Below are 15,766 nucleotides of genomic sequence, written 5' to 3' on the forward strand. Positions count from 1 at the left end.
TAAGCAATATTACACAAGCACTACTAACCATTCTATAGTATTTTGTATATTATTTTTCCGCTAATGAAAATAGTTGCAAAAAAATCAAACTTTGTGTCACCAAGCAACACAGACATTCATCCGGTCTGGAACAGGTTGTATGAATTCCAATCAGTCGGCTTCAGCTCCATTCCGGGTTTTCCAGTTTTCCATTTATCTACCCCGCACACTAGAGCAACCTGCTCTGACAGGGGTCATATCCAGTTAGTAAACCTGGTTCTGCATAATGTTAGAGATAGATACCTACAATAATCAATCATAAGCAAGAGACCGATTTTCATTATAATTATTATTAACATCTTGAAAAAAATCAGCAGGCAGTTTAAGTCAACGAAGACAGTATATATTTTGACAACAATAACTATTACACAGACACCGTTTTAATAACATTGCTCTAGTTGAACGGGATTATCAGTACTGTAAACATAAGTTGATGCATGCGCCAAGTTGATATTTGTAAGAGATAAAATCTTTCCCCGAAATATATATATATATATATATATATATATATATATATATATATATATATATTGTATCATTCTCATACTGTTAATAATATGCATTCATTCAAACGTTTTTGCTATCACAATGGTTTCAAAACTGGCGCAGTAATTTGACAGCTCAAATGCGCATGCGCGAATATCGCATTATGAGGGTTAGTGTATCTAGTGTTAAACGTTGGATTGGATGTGTTTGAATAGTCTTATTTAATTTTATTTAAATCATTAAGTCTTGCTATTTATGTAGGAGATCTTCGACAAACAAGAGACAGCGTGAATCATTGTTTGTTATTACGACAATGGTACTAACAATGCAGTTGTGTTGGAATAGAAAGCAGCGTGGTGTTTTACGTTTGGTAAACATGTTCTCTCTCAATCAAAATAGAGCCAGGCTGAATAAACGAGGAAATTTAGAGTGATGCAAAAGGTCAATCACATTTAGAGACTAATGTCGATGGGAAAGCGCAGATCTCAGAGTACACCACAAGAGGACACTGTTGATCCTGTAAATGGCGTTTCCACGACCCTTCTACGGCTGAAATGTTTTGAAAGTACTGCGTGATACTGAAATAATGCCAGATATTAACCAACAGTTGTCATATCCCTCCTTAAATGAAAGAAAAACAGTATAAAAATGGACTTGAATGTGATCAGTTTCAGAATTGACACTCTTCCATCTGTATCCCACCAAGGCCTGCAGGATTGTGATGTGAGAATGGCATGTCATTGACTGTGCAGCAATTACTGAGTGCTTAATGAAGCACACACAGTACACATCTGATTCAGGTATTTCAGCATTCTTTCCTTTCTGGATTTGACAATACAAATGGCAAGGTGTCCAGTTACTAGTAATTAAAATTTAGGGAGAACTGCTGAAAGTAGAATACATTTTTTTCAGGAAGCTATTGCAATATTGTCAGACAGACTCAAAGATGGAGAAAGATCTAGAAATAGCCAGAGGAAGAGAGAGAGTAGGGGGAGAGAAAGAAACCCATTGGATGCCAGTTACTCTATGATAAGACATTTCTGTTTTATCTCTGAGAAAACATACTATAAAGAAGGCCAGGGGGACAGACACATGTTTGCATGGATCTGTTTACTTTTGTAAAGCAGTGAATAATAAACCTGGTGTTAGACCAACAGCACAGGACCAGCAGTCCTTGTTCAGGAGCTCTTGAAGCCGGTTTGGCCACTCCTCAGGCATTCTCTTTTATTTTGAACTGCTAACCTAGATACAGGCATTGCATAAAAGAGACATACAAGACGGATTCGTCACAATTCACAGGTATATTTTGATTACTCTTTTGTTGCAATATGAACATTTTATTGTTGTGAAAAACAGCAGCAGTACTGTAGTTTTCCAAAAAAACAAAAATCATGCATGGTTTAAGCTCTATGTTCGAAGCAAAACCATGCCCACAACAGGTAAGCACTTTGCTTATGAATTTTCTCCAATGCCTTTTTAAACATAATAATTAATTGTTATGAAGTCTTATTTAGATTTTAGCTGAATATCTTCGTAATATACATGTGAGGAAGACCAAACTACCTTAGATATAAAAAGACTTTTACCAAGAGTGTCTAAAAAAAACTTTTTTTTTTTTTTTTTTTTTTTTAAAGATAAGAATGACATGTGACCTTTCAGGATTGTGGTGATAAGTGTTGACATGTTTTTGGATGCCTCTGGCAATGGCAGCAGGAGGGCTGTATTTATGAATGAAATAAAAAAGCTTGATAGAAGCATACTAGTTTACCTTTAATAACTGAATTAAATTCAGTGACTGCAATTAAAGTTGCAAGGTAATATGTGCCATTTTAAGGCTGGTGAGAATATTAAAGAGGAAACATATATACAAAATATATTGCATAATATTTGTATAGTAAACTTATAGTTTATATGTACAGTACAGTAGTGTACAGTAGTTTATATGTATAGTATTCCAGTGTGGACATATATTCCAATAGACAATGACTGGTCTTTCATTAGGTTTTGTAAGAGGTAAAAGCACATGAAAAAAACACATGCAGCTTTTTGCAGAGCACATTGATATTATCATTTCCTACAGATGAGCTCAAGGGGCCCACATTTACCCTAAACACATATGGACCCCATTCTTCATTATGCCAGAAATATGTTACATAACAACTACTGTACATTTGTGGAAGTAATGTGGTATTAAATTATGCATGTTATTAATTTAATATATCTTGTGCTTAATGCATGCAATAAAAATCACTGATGCAGAATAATAAACAGAATTATATGTATATGTAATTAAAAATGTAAGGCAACTTGCAGAACAAAAATCGGGTTACAGTTGTATACATATTGTAAATGTATTTATTATTTGTGTGTTTGTTGTTTCAACCCATCATTAGCATCATGGAGCATAGCTCAAGGCCAGAGGTGAAGCTGAACCTCATGAATGGTGCCCTAGTGCATGCCAGACCTAAACCCCAGGAGAGAGAGCAGTGGGCCAATAAGCTGGAGTTTCTCTTGGCAGTGGCAGGGCACATCATTGGCCTGGGAAATGTGTGGCGCTTTCCTTACTTGTGCTACAAGAATGGAGGAGGTGAGTGCAACATTGATATTTAATCCCGTTTTATGGTGTTTAAGTTATTAAATGTTCTTAATATAACATAACGTTTTGTCTTAAAAAGTTCCAAAGTCTCAGATACAAAAGCTAAAAAAACCACTGCTGTTTTGATATTATAGGAGGGGCTCTTCCATAGAAGTTTATTATCATGTGAATATTAATATTTTGGCGTCTAAGAGCCTAAGATCAGTGCCAAATATTCTGTGTTTTTGGCATAAAAATAACTACATAAACACTGATCTGGTGCTGTTTCTCTAGGGGAAAACAGCCCAATGAGGCTATGGACACAGTTGTATAACTGTGAGCTCACACTTATGTGAAGATGTACAAGAACCTCAGTGGTATGAATACATGTACAAGTGTGTTCTGTTTTATATTAACCCAATGTTTATGGGATGCATTTTAATTCTGGCCTTTAATATGGTTTTACAAATTATTTTAAATAATTGAATACTTTTATTTAGCAAGGATGCATTAAATTGATTAAAGTGACAGTAAAGACTTTTACATTGTTTTACATTATTTCTGTTTCAAAGTGCTGTTCTTGTGAACTTTCTATTCATCAAAGAATGAAAAATATTAAGCAACACAACTATTTTCAACACTTAGAATAATAAGAAATGTTTCATGAGCACCAAATCAGCATATGATTTCTGAAGGTTCATGTGACACTGAAGACTGGAGTAATGATGCTGAAAATTTAGCTTTGCCATCACAGGGATAAATTACATAAAAAACATTAAAATAGAAAATGGTTATTTTAAATTGTAATAATGTTTCACATTATAACTGTTTTTACTGTACCTTTGATCAAATAAATGCAGCCTTGGTGAGCACTTTATCTTGCTAACATTGCAAAATATTTAAATTATTAAAAGAATTATTGATTATTACTTGCATACTACATTTACTTGCTTTTTACTTAATATTGTTTTTTTGTTTTACACGTTTTTAATTTGTCATATAAATTACTTGGAAATCAAACATTAATTTACAGACCCCCATTTTAGATTATTTCATCTTATTCAACCCTTTTTATGATCTTTTTAAGGGTGAGATAATACAGACTAAATAAACTCTTTTCAGTACATTGGTGTGAATAACAGGAGTATTCATGTGTATATTACTGTATGTTGATAAATCAGGGTTATTCAATCTGTCATATAGGGGCATTTTTTGTGCCATATGTGCTGTTTCTCTTCACCTGTGGGATTCCACTTTTCTTTTTGGAGACGTCACTGGGTCAGTTCACCAGTCAGGGTGGAATCACATGCTGGAGGAAGATCTGTCCACTGTTTGAAGGTGAGCAATGATCTCATACACAGTGACTTTTCAGTATATCATTGTATTACTGCTTTTTACTTAACTTGCTATTTTTTTCCCCACAGGCCTTGGTTATGGTAGCCAAGTTGTTGTCCTCTATACTGGAGTCTATTACATCATAATTCTTGCTTGGGCTTTTCTTTACCTCTTCTCATCCTTTAGTTCAGAGCTGCCGTGGGCTAGCTGCAAAAACTACTGGAACACAGGTATCTCATACAGAACAATGTGAATTATTATAACACTGGGTTATGCTATTTCAATAACCACTGCCTTTCTTTATTTAGAGAACTGCAAAGAGTTCAGCAAGAGCAACATTACTGAATATTCTCCAGAGAAAACCACATCCCCTGTTATTGAGTTTTGGGAGTAAGTTGTTGGAAATGGCACACCATTAAAACCAGATACATGTTTATTAGAATTTTGCATTTAAGGCAACACATGATATCAAAATGCTTCCAGCTAATTTAAATTATTCACAATAAAGGTTGTAAAACAGAATGTGATCCCATATTTTGTGCCTACAGGAGAAGAATTTTGGGTTTGTCTGAGGGAATAGAACAGATTGGTAATGTTAGATGGGACTTGGCACTCTGCCTCCTGTTGGCCTGGATCATCTGCTACTTCTGTGTGTGGAAGGGAGTGAAGTCCACAGGCAAGGTGAGAACTTTATTAAAATTTTTTACAATGTGTAACAAGACAAAGTGCATGGTAAGATATATTTACCCATGAGCAGAAAGTGGAATGTACATAAAGTTTTGTGCCCCTATGTATGTTGTTTGTATGCTACTGTAAACTAATGTAATAAAAACAAGCAAACAAAACCTTAAGAAGATCTACACATTTAAAATTAAATGCTGAACAATTTTACAGTGACTAGCAAATTGCATAGAGATCATCAAGTTTGCATCCGTTGACTAAATATGGAACTGATATTCAATCAAATAAAAATAATTCTGTATTGTAAAATGTATTAAAAATAAATAATATTTCTATTTTAAAGTTAAACTTTAAAAATAAATGAATACCTTTTAACAAACATATATATATATATATTTTTTTAAGTTAAATTTTAAAAGTAAATAAAAACATTGAATGCATTAATTTTTGAAAAGTTGTCAAAACACTGGCGTTTTTCTTTTGCTATTTGAGCAAATGGAAACACAAAAAATTCTCTCATTCACCGCTATGGAATTTTACCCAACTATGAGGACTTCCGCTTCTGAGAAACCCGGAAATGTGAAAAGGGTCTATTATAAATAAATAAAATAGAAAAAGTTCTGTTTTAAATGTTTTAAAATAATAAAAAATGTCTTTTTATTTTAAAGGTAAACAAAATAACTAAAACTAAATAAATAAATAAATAAATAAATAAATCTAATGAATTTATAAAAAATAAATAAATATGTGTTTTTTAATGTTATTTGTATTTTAAAGTTAAAAGTTTAAAAATTAGTAAATAAAAAATGTAATGGATTTATTTAAAAAAAAAAAAAAGTGTTCATGTGATTAAACCTGCATCTGATTTTTGTTTTTTAAATTGAGGTATACAGTTATCAGTATATGTGCACTATGGGAATCAAACTCATGATCATAGTGTCGCAAGCACCACACTGAAACAGTCTCCCTCTTCCTGTTTTCAGGTGGTCTACTTCACTGCTACTTTTCCCTATTTAATGTTGGTAGTGCTGCTGGTCCGTGGACTTACTCTTCCTGGAGCGAAGAATGGCATCATATACTACCTCTACCCTGATCCAACACGTCTCACAGACCCACAGGCACAGGCCTTTTTTTTGCTGAAAATATAGGAAATTTGTAATGTTGAAACCCAAAGTCGATGTGTTGTTGAATTACTGGACTCTAAAATAACAATTGATGTTTTAGGTGTGGATGGATGCAGGCAGTCAGATATTTTACTCCTATGGAGTTTGTACAGGAGTACTGACTGCTTTGGGAAGCTACAACAAATATGACAACAACTGCTACAGGTACGTTAAATAATCTAATACAACACTCTCCACATCAGTAGTGTGTGAAATTAGTCTCTTTGTCTTTTATTCCAAATTACACTAGTAAAAAAGCATGATGTCTCTTGTTATTTGTCTTTCAGAGACTGTGTATATTTGTGTCTGCTCAACAGCTTAACTAGCTTTGTGGCTGGTTTTGCTATATTTTCAGTCCTGGGCTTCATGGCAGATGAACAGGGAATGGATATTTCAATGGTTGCAGAGTCAGGTAAAAGTCATATTTAAGGCTTGAGGTCTCACAAACCAGGTGTTTAGATTATTATAGCATGAAAATAAGCATACTGAAACATAAGAATAATGTTTTTTTTTTTTTTTTTTCATTATTAAACACTGCCAGTCACATTATATGCAATGTCTGGGTTGTGTCAAGAGTTTTCAAAGAGGGAAAAGGATTTGTTTGATAACTTTTGTTTGTGGCAGGTCCTGGATTGGCATTCATTGCTTATCCCCGTGCTGTGGCTTTGATGCCACTGCCTCAGTTATGGGCAATCTTCTTCTTTATCATGATCATATTCTTGGGACTGGATAGTGAGGTAAATACAGGCAGCTATACAGACTAATCTTTCTCTGTTTAATCCATTACATCATAGAATGCATACCCTAAAGCCTTTTCTATTAATGTATCAGTTTGTGTATCATGAAGCCCTGGTAACAGCTATCTCGGATATGTATCCCTCCTTCTTCCAAATTGGACATCGGCGTAAATTTCTTCTCCTCTTCATATGTGCTGCCAGCTTCCTTTTTGGTCTACTGATGGTAACAGAGGTGAGAGTCACAAAGATGATTGGTTTAAAGCAACTACAAAAACAAAACCAACACCTGCAGTACCTGTAATTTCTCTGTCTGCAATTTTTGTTTATCTGTTTCACTCTTAGGGTGGCCTGTATGTCTTCCAGCTTTTTGACTATTACGCATGTAGTGGAATGACTCTTCTTACTTTTGCCATCCTTCAGTCCATCTGTGTTGGATGGGTATATGGTAAATAATTTATTTAACTTTGCAAAGTTTGCCATGTTTGCATTTGCAACTCTGGCGACCTCTGTTGAAATATTTAGAGAACAACTTCTTAGACGTGTAATTAATCCAACTGTGCACATTAGTCAAATCTTAGCAAATGAAAAGCAGGTTGAGCCTAAAGTAACATGATAAAACAGTGTGTTTCCAAGTTTTAAAAGCTTTTGAATTTTATTTTAGGTGCAGACCGTCTCTATGATAGCATTGAGGATATGATTGGATATCGGCCCTGGCCCTTCATGAAGTGCTGCTGGAAATATCTAACACCAGCTATATGCACAGTGAGTATCATTTATTACTTGAAATGTTTTTCTAAGGCTTTTTAAAATCAGAATATGTGTTTTATTCTGTATTTCCATATTGTAAACACAAACTGTCCTCAGAGCAGTACGTGGTAGAGGTAGGAAGAGGTTTGTCTGCCACCTGTGAGTCTGTGTTTGACACCTGTCATCTGTGTCTGTCTTTAAACTGATTTAAACTGCACTTCAAAACACAAGAAAGACCTTTTCCTATTCTGAGACTTTGTGCATTGACTCAATGTGACAAAGAATACCAGACTGACTGACGGGGTCCCCATTGCTCATCATTCACTTTCTTTTCTATTTAGGGAACGTTTATCTTCTCGTTGGTTAAATACACCCCTCTGAAGTTCAACAATGTGTATGAATACCCCTGGTGGGGTTATGCGATTGGTGGCTTCTTCACCCTTTCCTCCACCCTGCTAGTTCCACTGTGGATGATTTTTTTGGTTGTCACCACTCCAGGGTCTATGCGACAGGTAAAGATTTAAAAAAAGAAAAGAAAAAAAAGAAGCATTTTTTTTTGTTGTAGACAGTTTTAGCATCATATATCTGTCATATATATGTTTGTTTATTTAATAAAATTAACCCTGTGCATACTGTTTTTTTTATAACATTTTTCATATCAGAGAGTAAGAGTCTTGTGTACTGCCGCTGAAGACCTGCCAGATCCTAAACGTCCAAAACAAAAGTTAAATACAGTTGCTTTTGAGACCTTCACAGACCTATTGACTTTACGAACTGTTCACACACCCAGCTCATTACCTCTCAGAGACATTTGACATTTTTGGCCTCTGTCAAACATTGTTGACCCACTGTCATTTAATTGGTATCGTAATGAACATCATATGATGGTTAAGTATAATAATGTTTATCAAAGCAACAGTTTATTCAATTTATCTTACAGTTAAATGAAAGAGTTCATATGGGGAGTAAATTATTATATATGTGAATTCTGACTGAATTGACAGGACAAGGCTTGTTTGCTTTTTATAAATGCATTAAAGTGTTACCTCAAAAAGGGTCTTGAAGGCCACCTGTTACCAGGGTTGCCAGGTCTGCGTAACAAAACTAGCCCAATGGCCAATTAAATAATAGCCCAAAAGTTGCTCAGTGACCATATCCCAAATATCAAAATTCATACCTAAAATACATAATTTACAGTCACTCTTATGCAAATTAAAAACCACTACATTGTAGTGATCATGAACACAGCTCAAAGGACTCCTTACCAGTGTTCCTCCTTCACAAAACTCAACATCTAGAACAATTTTATCATTGGTAGAATTTAAAATATTTCATTATAAACATTTCAGTCAAATATAATTTATGAAATATGTAAAACCTCAGAGGGAAAACTTGCGGACTTGGCAACCCTGCCTGTTACACGTTTCAGCTTCCCCTTTAAGAGTGGAGTGTGTTTTTCTGACATGTAAAACAAAAATGTATACAATGTGAAAATTACAAGTTAGAGTTAGTAGGCCTGTACAATTGTACAAAATTGTTATTTCTGTGATCACCTTTTTTTTTTTTTTTTTTTTTTTACAAAATTAAAATTTTAACAATTGTGTTATTTGTTTTTTTACTTTTATGTGATTATTTATTCTGTTATGGTTCGGTTAGACAAAATATGCAATATCGCCATCTGCTGGCTAACTAATGACATTACAGCAAAGACATTGACTCGTCAATAAATTACAAACATCATAAATTTAGGCTTAAACAGAGAAAAAGCTTTTTTTATTATTTATTTTTTTTATGGACGGGAAAGAATTTTCCTGCTTCATTTTATATATATATATATATATGCAGTTAACACAGACATTTTGATAACTTGATGTTAAAACTAAGAAATATGAAGAATTAAGAAAGCTTGTCCATAAATAAATGAATGCACACTGCAGGACATTAGAAGTGTATTTCTGTCTTCATGCAAGTGCATTACTATCCTCTTGTTATGCGAGGCTTTGTTAGATTGCTCCATCTACTGGACAATAGTAGACCCAGGGCTGTGACCACCACAGACACCAATATTCAGATTAGTGGTTGACCAATTTAAGTTTTCAATGAGTGATTGTTACATTTGGTCCCTGCAAATGTAAGGGACAAACACTGCTTTCCTTAATCTATTGTACGTACATTTTTATATTTTCAATCAATGTGAAACAAGGTCTGCTAAAATGTGCTATGGCATAAACATATTATCTGTTGCTAATTCTCTTTTCAAGTCTAAGTTGATTTATTTTTAAAGGAATTCAATGTTTTTCTTAGCCCAAGGCAATATTAAATAGAATTGTTGGTATAATTGCAGTAGGTGTACACATTCAAAGGTTTGATTGATTTTTTTTTTTTTTTCTGTTTTGTTTTGTTTGTTTGTTCTTTAAAGAAATTAATACTTTTATTCAGCAAGTATGCCTTAAATTGATCAAAAGACATTTAAAAGACTAGTTAAAAATGTCTATTTCAAATAAATGCTGTTCTTTCTGTTTGTCAAAGAATCCACAAAAATATTAAGCAGTACACTTTTTGATCAAATAAATGGAGGCTTGGTGAGCATACGAGTTCAAAATCATTAAAAATTTTTGCCAACCCCAAACTTTTGAACATAGTAGTGTATGTACAGAAATCAAAGACTTTACTGCACTGTTACAGGATCCAAGTATAGGGCGGCAGGAAGGCTATATTTCAAAGAGCAGGGAAATACTTCTACATTACAATGGGATTGAAAGTCCTTTCGGTCTGATATTATATACTGGGTAAATGTGACCACAGCCCCATAATGAGATCAGGGAAAGCTTGTCCAGCTTCTAAGTGAAGGTGACTAAACAGGGTGATTAGATGGCCCCAAATCAATCTGAGATTAAGGGACTTTTCCTGAATCCACACACAAATTTCTTCCAGTTTCCTGCATTTTTTTTAAGTATTAATTTATTAGTTAGTAGTTTTGTGCAAAATAAAGATGGACACAGTGACCCCAAAAAGTATTTGGACACTTAAGACTCCAAGTGGCTTCTGCCAAAATATATTTGCTGAACAGTAAAATGTTTTAACATTTAAACCTAACAAACTTTTACTATCTTTCTTTTAAATAGATGCCACAAACGTTGGTATTTTATCAAATGACATGATGCATGCGTGATTTAAAAATGTAAATACTTTTTGACACCACTGTAAATAATATATAAGAAGGTTTGTACACAGATGTATTGAATTTCTCAGTGTATGTTTATGTACTATAGCAGTATTTCAAAGTAAATTCTAACAAAGTTTCTTTGCTGTACTATTAAAGAAACAGTTCACCCAAAAATGAAAATTCTGTCATCATTTATTCACCCTCATGTTGTTTCAAACCTGTATGACTTTCTTTTCTGTAACACAAAAGAAAGTCATACAGGTTTGTAACAGCATGAGGTTGAATAAATCTTTTTTTTTTTGGCTGAAATATAATAACATTATAATATATGTATATGTGTAAGTTTACAGTTACATCATCAAACAGGCACATGATTTAAGGTCTGCACATTCATCTGGGCCATTAGGGTAATTGCATATAGGCTGTTGCCATATAGACGCTGACCTGGTTTGAGTCCAGTGGCCAGCAAAACTTCCTGTTCATGATGGTGGCTTCCTTCCGTCTCTTTTCAAGCCAACGTCGGATCTGTGATAAGCCCTTTTGAGCTAAGATGCCAAACACACTGTTTAGAGGCTAATCCCTATTAAGTGACGTGTGACTTTTTACATTCTCTTCACACCTCTAACCTCCCTCTCCCTGTTTTCTTCTCACATACATCTAACTATCCTTTTCTTACAGTTCTGCTAAGGTCATTCCCAATCTCATTTACAACAAGGTGAAAAAGCTTTCAAAGTGCCAGATGTCCCAAATACAATGTGAATCATATACACTACCATTCAATAGTTTGGAGTCAGTTTCTTTTTTTAAATTAATACTTTTATTCAGCAAGTTCACAATAATCAAAAGTGACAGTAAAGACTTTTACATTGTTACGAAAAAATCTATTTAAAATAAATGCTGTTCTTTTGAACTTCCTATTCAACAAATAATCCTGAAAAACATCATGTTCCACAAAAATATTAAGCAGCACAACTGTTTTCAACTTTGATAATAATAAGGAATCTTATTTGAGCTTTAAATCAGCATTTTTGAAGGATCATGTGACACTAAAGACTGGAGTAATGATGCTGAAAATTCAGCTTTGCCATCACAGGAATAAATTACATTTTAAAGTATATTGAAATAGAAAACAGTTATTTTAAATAAAATCATCTTCAACAAAATTGATGTTTTTAACATATTTTTGAAAGGTAGTATTAAGTTTGGCTTCTTTTCAGCACAGTGTTTGCTGCTCTGTTTGGTTTGTTATATTTTGGGGGACAGTGTGAATAAATTTTGGAACTACTCCAGACTTCATCACAATCATGATTAAGTTTAGGCTGTTGTCCAGGTTTTGAAAAAATAATTGGCTTTGGATTTGGCTTACATATCATCACTGGTGCCAAAATCCGTCCATAACTGTAATTCATCCAAACCTAAACTGAGAAATTTTATTTTAAGAATGTTTCAACATCTACTTACAATGACCTAAACTGCCTTAAATTGTGTTTGCCTTTATGTAGATCCCAGTATTCAACAGAGTAATTTGATTTGTATCTACTGTAAATGATGTCTGACACTACAACTGAAATTGTTTTTGGTGTAGTAATAGTTTTCACTCTGAAATTGCTAGTAAATTTCACAATTAATTGCAAAGAAATGGCAAGTAACACATTGAATTAAACATGAAATTTTGAAATAGGAAGACTGAAATAGTATTTTCTTGTAAAATGTACTCCAATAATCTTTACAGTGAAGTTTTTACAGTGTAATGCTTTCAGATATTAGCAAATAAGTTTGCAGCTTGTCCTCAAAAATCACCTTAAATTCCCGCAACTCTCTAAGATTAGTTAATAAGTTAAGTTATATTAAATTAATACCATATATAACATTATTTTGAAATTTAAAAATAATAATAAAAAGCTGTCAATGTGCACAAAACTTGCTGGCAAAACTATTGAAGAGGTATCATAAAATTAACAACATCTAGGACAACATCTAGGTCAGCGTCCCTAAAGGGGAGCCATTTTTATTTTAGAAACATGCTTTTGGTTACATTAAGAAAGTCCTATTGTTGTTTGTTTTTTCATACCTTCATTTTAATAAACAAAATTACACTTATTTTATAAGAATATATAAAAATAATTCATTCTTCAAGTGAAGGATTGTGGATGGTGTGTGTGTGTGTTTTAGAGGACATTACTTCAGTCAAGGGTAACAGATGCCATGTGCATGATTTGGTTTGGCTGTGGTCCTTCAACGTGGCTTTGCTATTGCGTAGAAGGTGTGAATCCAATCACACAGGATTGAGGCATTAAGAGAGGATGCAAACAGCCATGGTGTTAAGAGCTTGTCAGGGCCTTTTTGTGCCTGTAATGGGATAATCACAAGCTACTTGTGGCTGGAAATCCTCTTGAAGGTGTTGACACACTTCAGAGATGCTAATCTGACAGATAGGACAGGCTTCTTCCTGTTTGTCCACACTTAGTGTCCTGCTTAAGCTTGAAACTCCTTTTCTTTAGCTATGACCTTAAAGAAGTTTTTTATACTCTGTATAATTTTGATATATGTAAATGCAGTCAAGATTGTGGGAGGTTTATGATGGCCCAAGTACTAAGTGTGTGTGTGTGTGTGTGTGTGTGTGTGTATATATATATATATATATATATATACACACACACACACACACACACACACACTCATACATGTATAGTATTATTTAAAAAACATACTCAATTTGTCATTTAATCAAAGTGGCACTTTAGTTTGCTCATTTACATGTGGAGTGTGTAAACTCATGTCCCATTTAAGAACATTAAATTCATATTTGAATTTCTGTTTCACAATAGCTGTTACAAATGCATTCCTGAAGCTACAAACATGATCTTGGGTGTTTATTTTTGAATTTATATCAAGCTTGCTTGTATAAAACCTGATAATTTGCAAGGGTTATCAAAAATACTTTATATAATAGCAAAAGTTTTCAGTTTTAAATTATTTTAAAATTCTTGAGTCAACATTTATTAGCATGACAGCCATCTTTACTAAGTGTTTAATTCAGTAATAGACTTTACTAATTAGGAAGTCAATTTGGCCAAGTAAAGTGATGGATGTTTTGGCACAAAGCCATCATGACATCACTCCATTTGTTCTATTGTTTAAATTCTCCTACTAACCTCACAGACTCATACACACAGTCAGTTTATCAGAGGCGCTCTTGTGGCTTTGATGTGAATTTAAAGGGATAGTTCACCCAAAAATGAAAATTTTGTCATCATTTACTCCCCCTCAAGTTGTTCCAAACCTGTATGAATTTCGTTGTTCTGCTGAACACAAAGGAAGATATTTTGAAGAATATTTGGAATCAAACAGTTGTTGGGCACCATTGACTTCCATAGTATGGGAGTACTATGGGAGTAAGTGGTGACCCATTAACTGTTTGGTTACAGACATTTTTCAAAATATCATCCTTTGTGTTCAGCAAAACAAAGAAATTTGTTTTGCCGTCTAATTTTTACAGTGGAGTTTTCAATAGGCTATGTAAAAGCATACATTGAGTCACCTACTGGGTTAAGGTCAACTGACCCTTTTAGAGGTGAACCTCATTTGACGTGACTCTGATGGTTCAACAAATAAGATAACTGATATAGGCTTTGTGTTTGAAGCAGTGATCCAAACCAAAACAGATGGTACTTACAATGAAACAAATTGTTGATGACTTAATTTGCCAAAACAATTAACATTTTATCAATTAGCATCAAATCAATTAAATTATCCTTTCTAGTAAACCCAAATTTAGCCATAATGTCTTATTTAAGATGAACAGTGCTATTCATTGTGTTTAATGTGCAATCAGATATCATATTATAAAAATTACATTGGGAAGAAAAGGGAATTTCCAGGTTCCTGTGATGGACTGCCCATCTGTCCAGAGTGTTTCGACCTTTGGCCCAAGATGATAGGCTCCAGCATCCCTGTGATCCTATAAGGACAAGTGGATGGATGGATGAATGGATGGATAGATGGGACTGTACAGGTGATTATCCAGCTACAACTCAGCAACACTTAAACTACTAATTATCAAACATGTATGATAAAGGAGTATAATCTTAAATGAAATCACATTCAAATAATATGAAATGTATTATTTCATTTTAGTAAAGGTATTGGGAATACAATAAAGTCACACAACATTTGAGGAGCAAATGTAATTTCTAATGGCATTAGGCCTTTGTAAAGGGCTGTAACAGGTTGAATTGGATTAGTTAAAACACACATCCCAAGAGTTAGGTCAGGGAAGGGGTCAAATGAATATGGACTCTGTAGCCCTGTCAGGAGCAAAGGCCACCAACAAGCTTTCTCCAGACCTTTGGTCTGTGGGCTTGGCTTGTGATACTGTCTGCAGACCTGCGGAGGGTGTGTCCAATCCACCTCCAGCGTCTTTTGAGGATGTCATCTTCCACAGGTTGCGGTTTCGTTCGTTGCCACAGTTCTTCATTGCTGATCTTGTCTGGCCAGTGGATCTTGAGGATCCTTCTGAGGCAGCTTTTGATGACTACTGCTACTGACTACAATTTGCAAATCAATGATCATAAATTACTGAACCTCCAAACCTCTGCATCAAATTAGACTTTTTATTATATTTTTGGGTCAATATAAATCTCTTCCTTTAGACATTGGAGATTGTATTATAAGACTAACAGGCAATGTAATATTCAGATTTTGTTTTCGTTATTTTAACTGTAGCCACACAAAGTGAATTTATGGTTTAAAAAATGAAAGTGTTGTTTAGATATATCACAATAATTGAGAAAACAATTGATTTCTATGACATCAGCAAATAATAGTTAAAGGGGCA

At 34.0% G+C, this 15,766-nt stretch overlaps 1 protein-coding gene across 2 annotated transcripts; it reads left to right on the forward strand.

Moving 5' to 3' along the window:
* Positions 1-1,012: 1,012 nt before the first annotated feature.
* On the forward strand, positions 1,013-10,011 carry slc6a22.2 (solute carrier family 6 member 22, tandem duplicate 2). Of its 2 annotated transcripts, XM_051896512.1 has the most exons (16): positions 1,013-1,325; positions 2,919-3,112; positions 3,395-3,477; positions 4,304-4,438; positions 4,525-4,665; positions 4,744-4,825; positions 4,984-5,116; positions 6,100-6,234; positions 6,341-6,444; positions 6,567-6,691; positions 6,904-7,016; positions 7,111-7,248; positions 7,359-7,461; positions 7,678-7,778; positions 8,105-8,275; positions 8,426-10,011. In XM_051896512.1, exons 3-16 carry the CDS (start codon positions 3,459-3,461, stop codon positions 8,576-8,578), a joined length of 1,653 nt encoding a protein of 550 aa, XP_051752472.1. In that variant the 5' UTR covers positions 1,013-1,325; positions 2,919-3,112; positions 3,395-3,458; the 3' UTR covers positions 8,579-10,011. The 2 variants fall into 2 exon arrangements, with proteins under 2 accessions (XP_051752472.1, XP_051752470.1); XM_051896510.1 differs by lacking the exons at positions 1,013-1,325; positions 3,395-3,477 and adding an exon at positions 1,529-1,824.
* Positions 10,012-15,766: the final 5,755 nt, after the last annotated feature.

Source organism: Ctenopharyngodon idella, chromosome 6, assembly GCF_019924925.1.
Source record: "Ctenopharyngodon idella isolate HZGC_01 chromosome 6, HZGC01, whole genome shotgun sequence".
NCBI classification, from domain to species: domain Eukaryota; kingdom Metazoa; phylum Chordata; class Actinopteri; order Cypriniformes; family Xenocyprididae; genus Ctenopharyngodon; species Ctenopharyngodon idella.

What these genes read in the sequence shown, in the direction of transcription:
- slc6a22.2 (XM_051896510.1), top strand. Translation starts at nt 2,923, where the DNA reads ATGGAGCATAGCTCAAGGCCAGAGGTGAAGCTGAACCTCATGAATGGT. An exon ending in CCTGTTATTGAGTTTTGGGA is followed by an intron (nt 4,826 to 4,983) that starts GTAAGTTGTTGG and finishes TTGTGCCTACAG; the next exon opens with GAGAAGAATTTTGGGTTTGT. An exon ending in CACGTCTCACAGACCCACAG is followed by an intron (nt 6,235 to 6,340) that starts GCACAGGCCTTT and finishes TTGATGTTTTAG; the next exon opens with GTGTGGATGGATGCAGGCAG.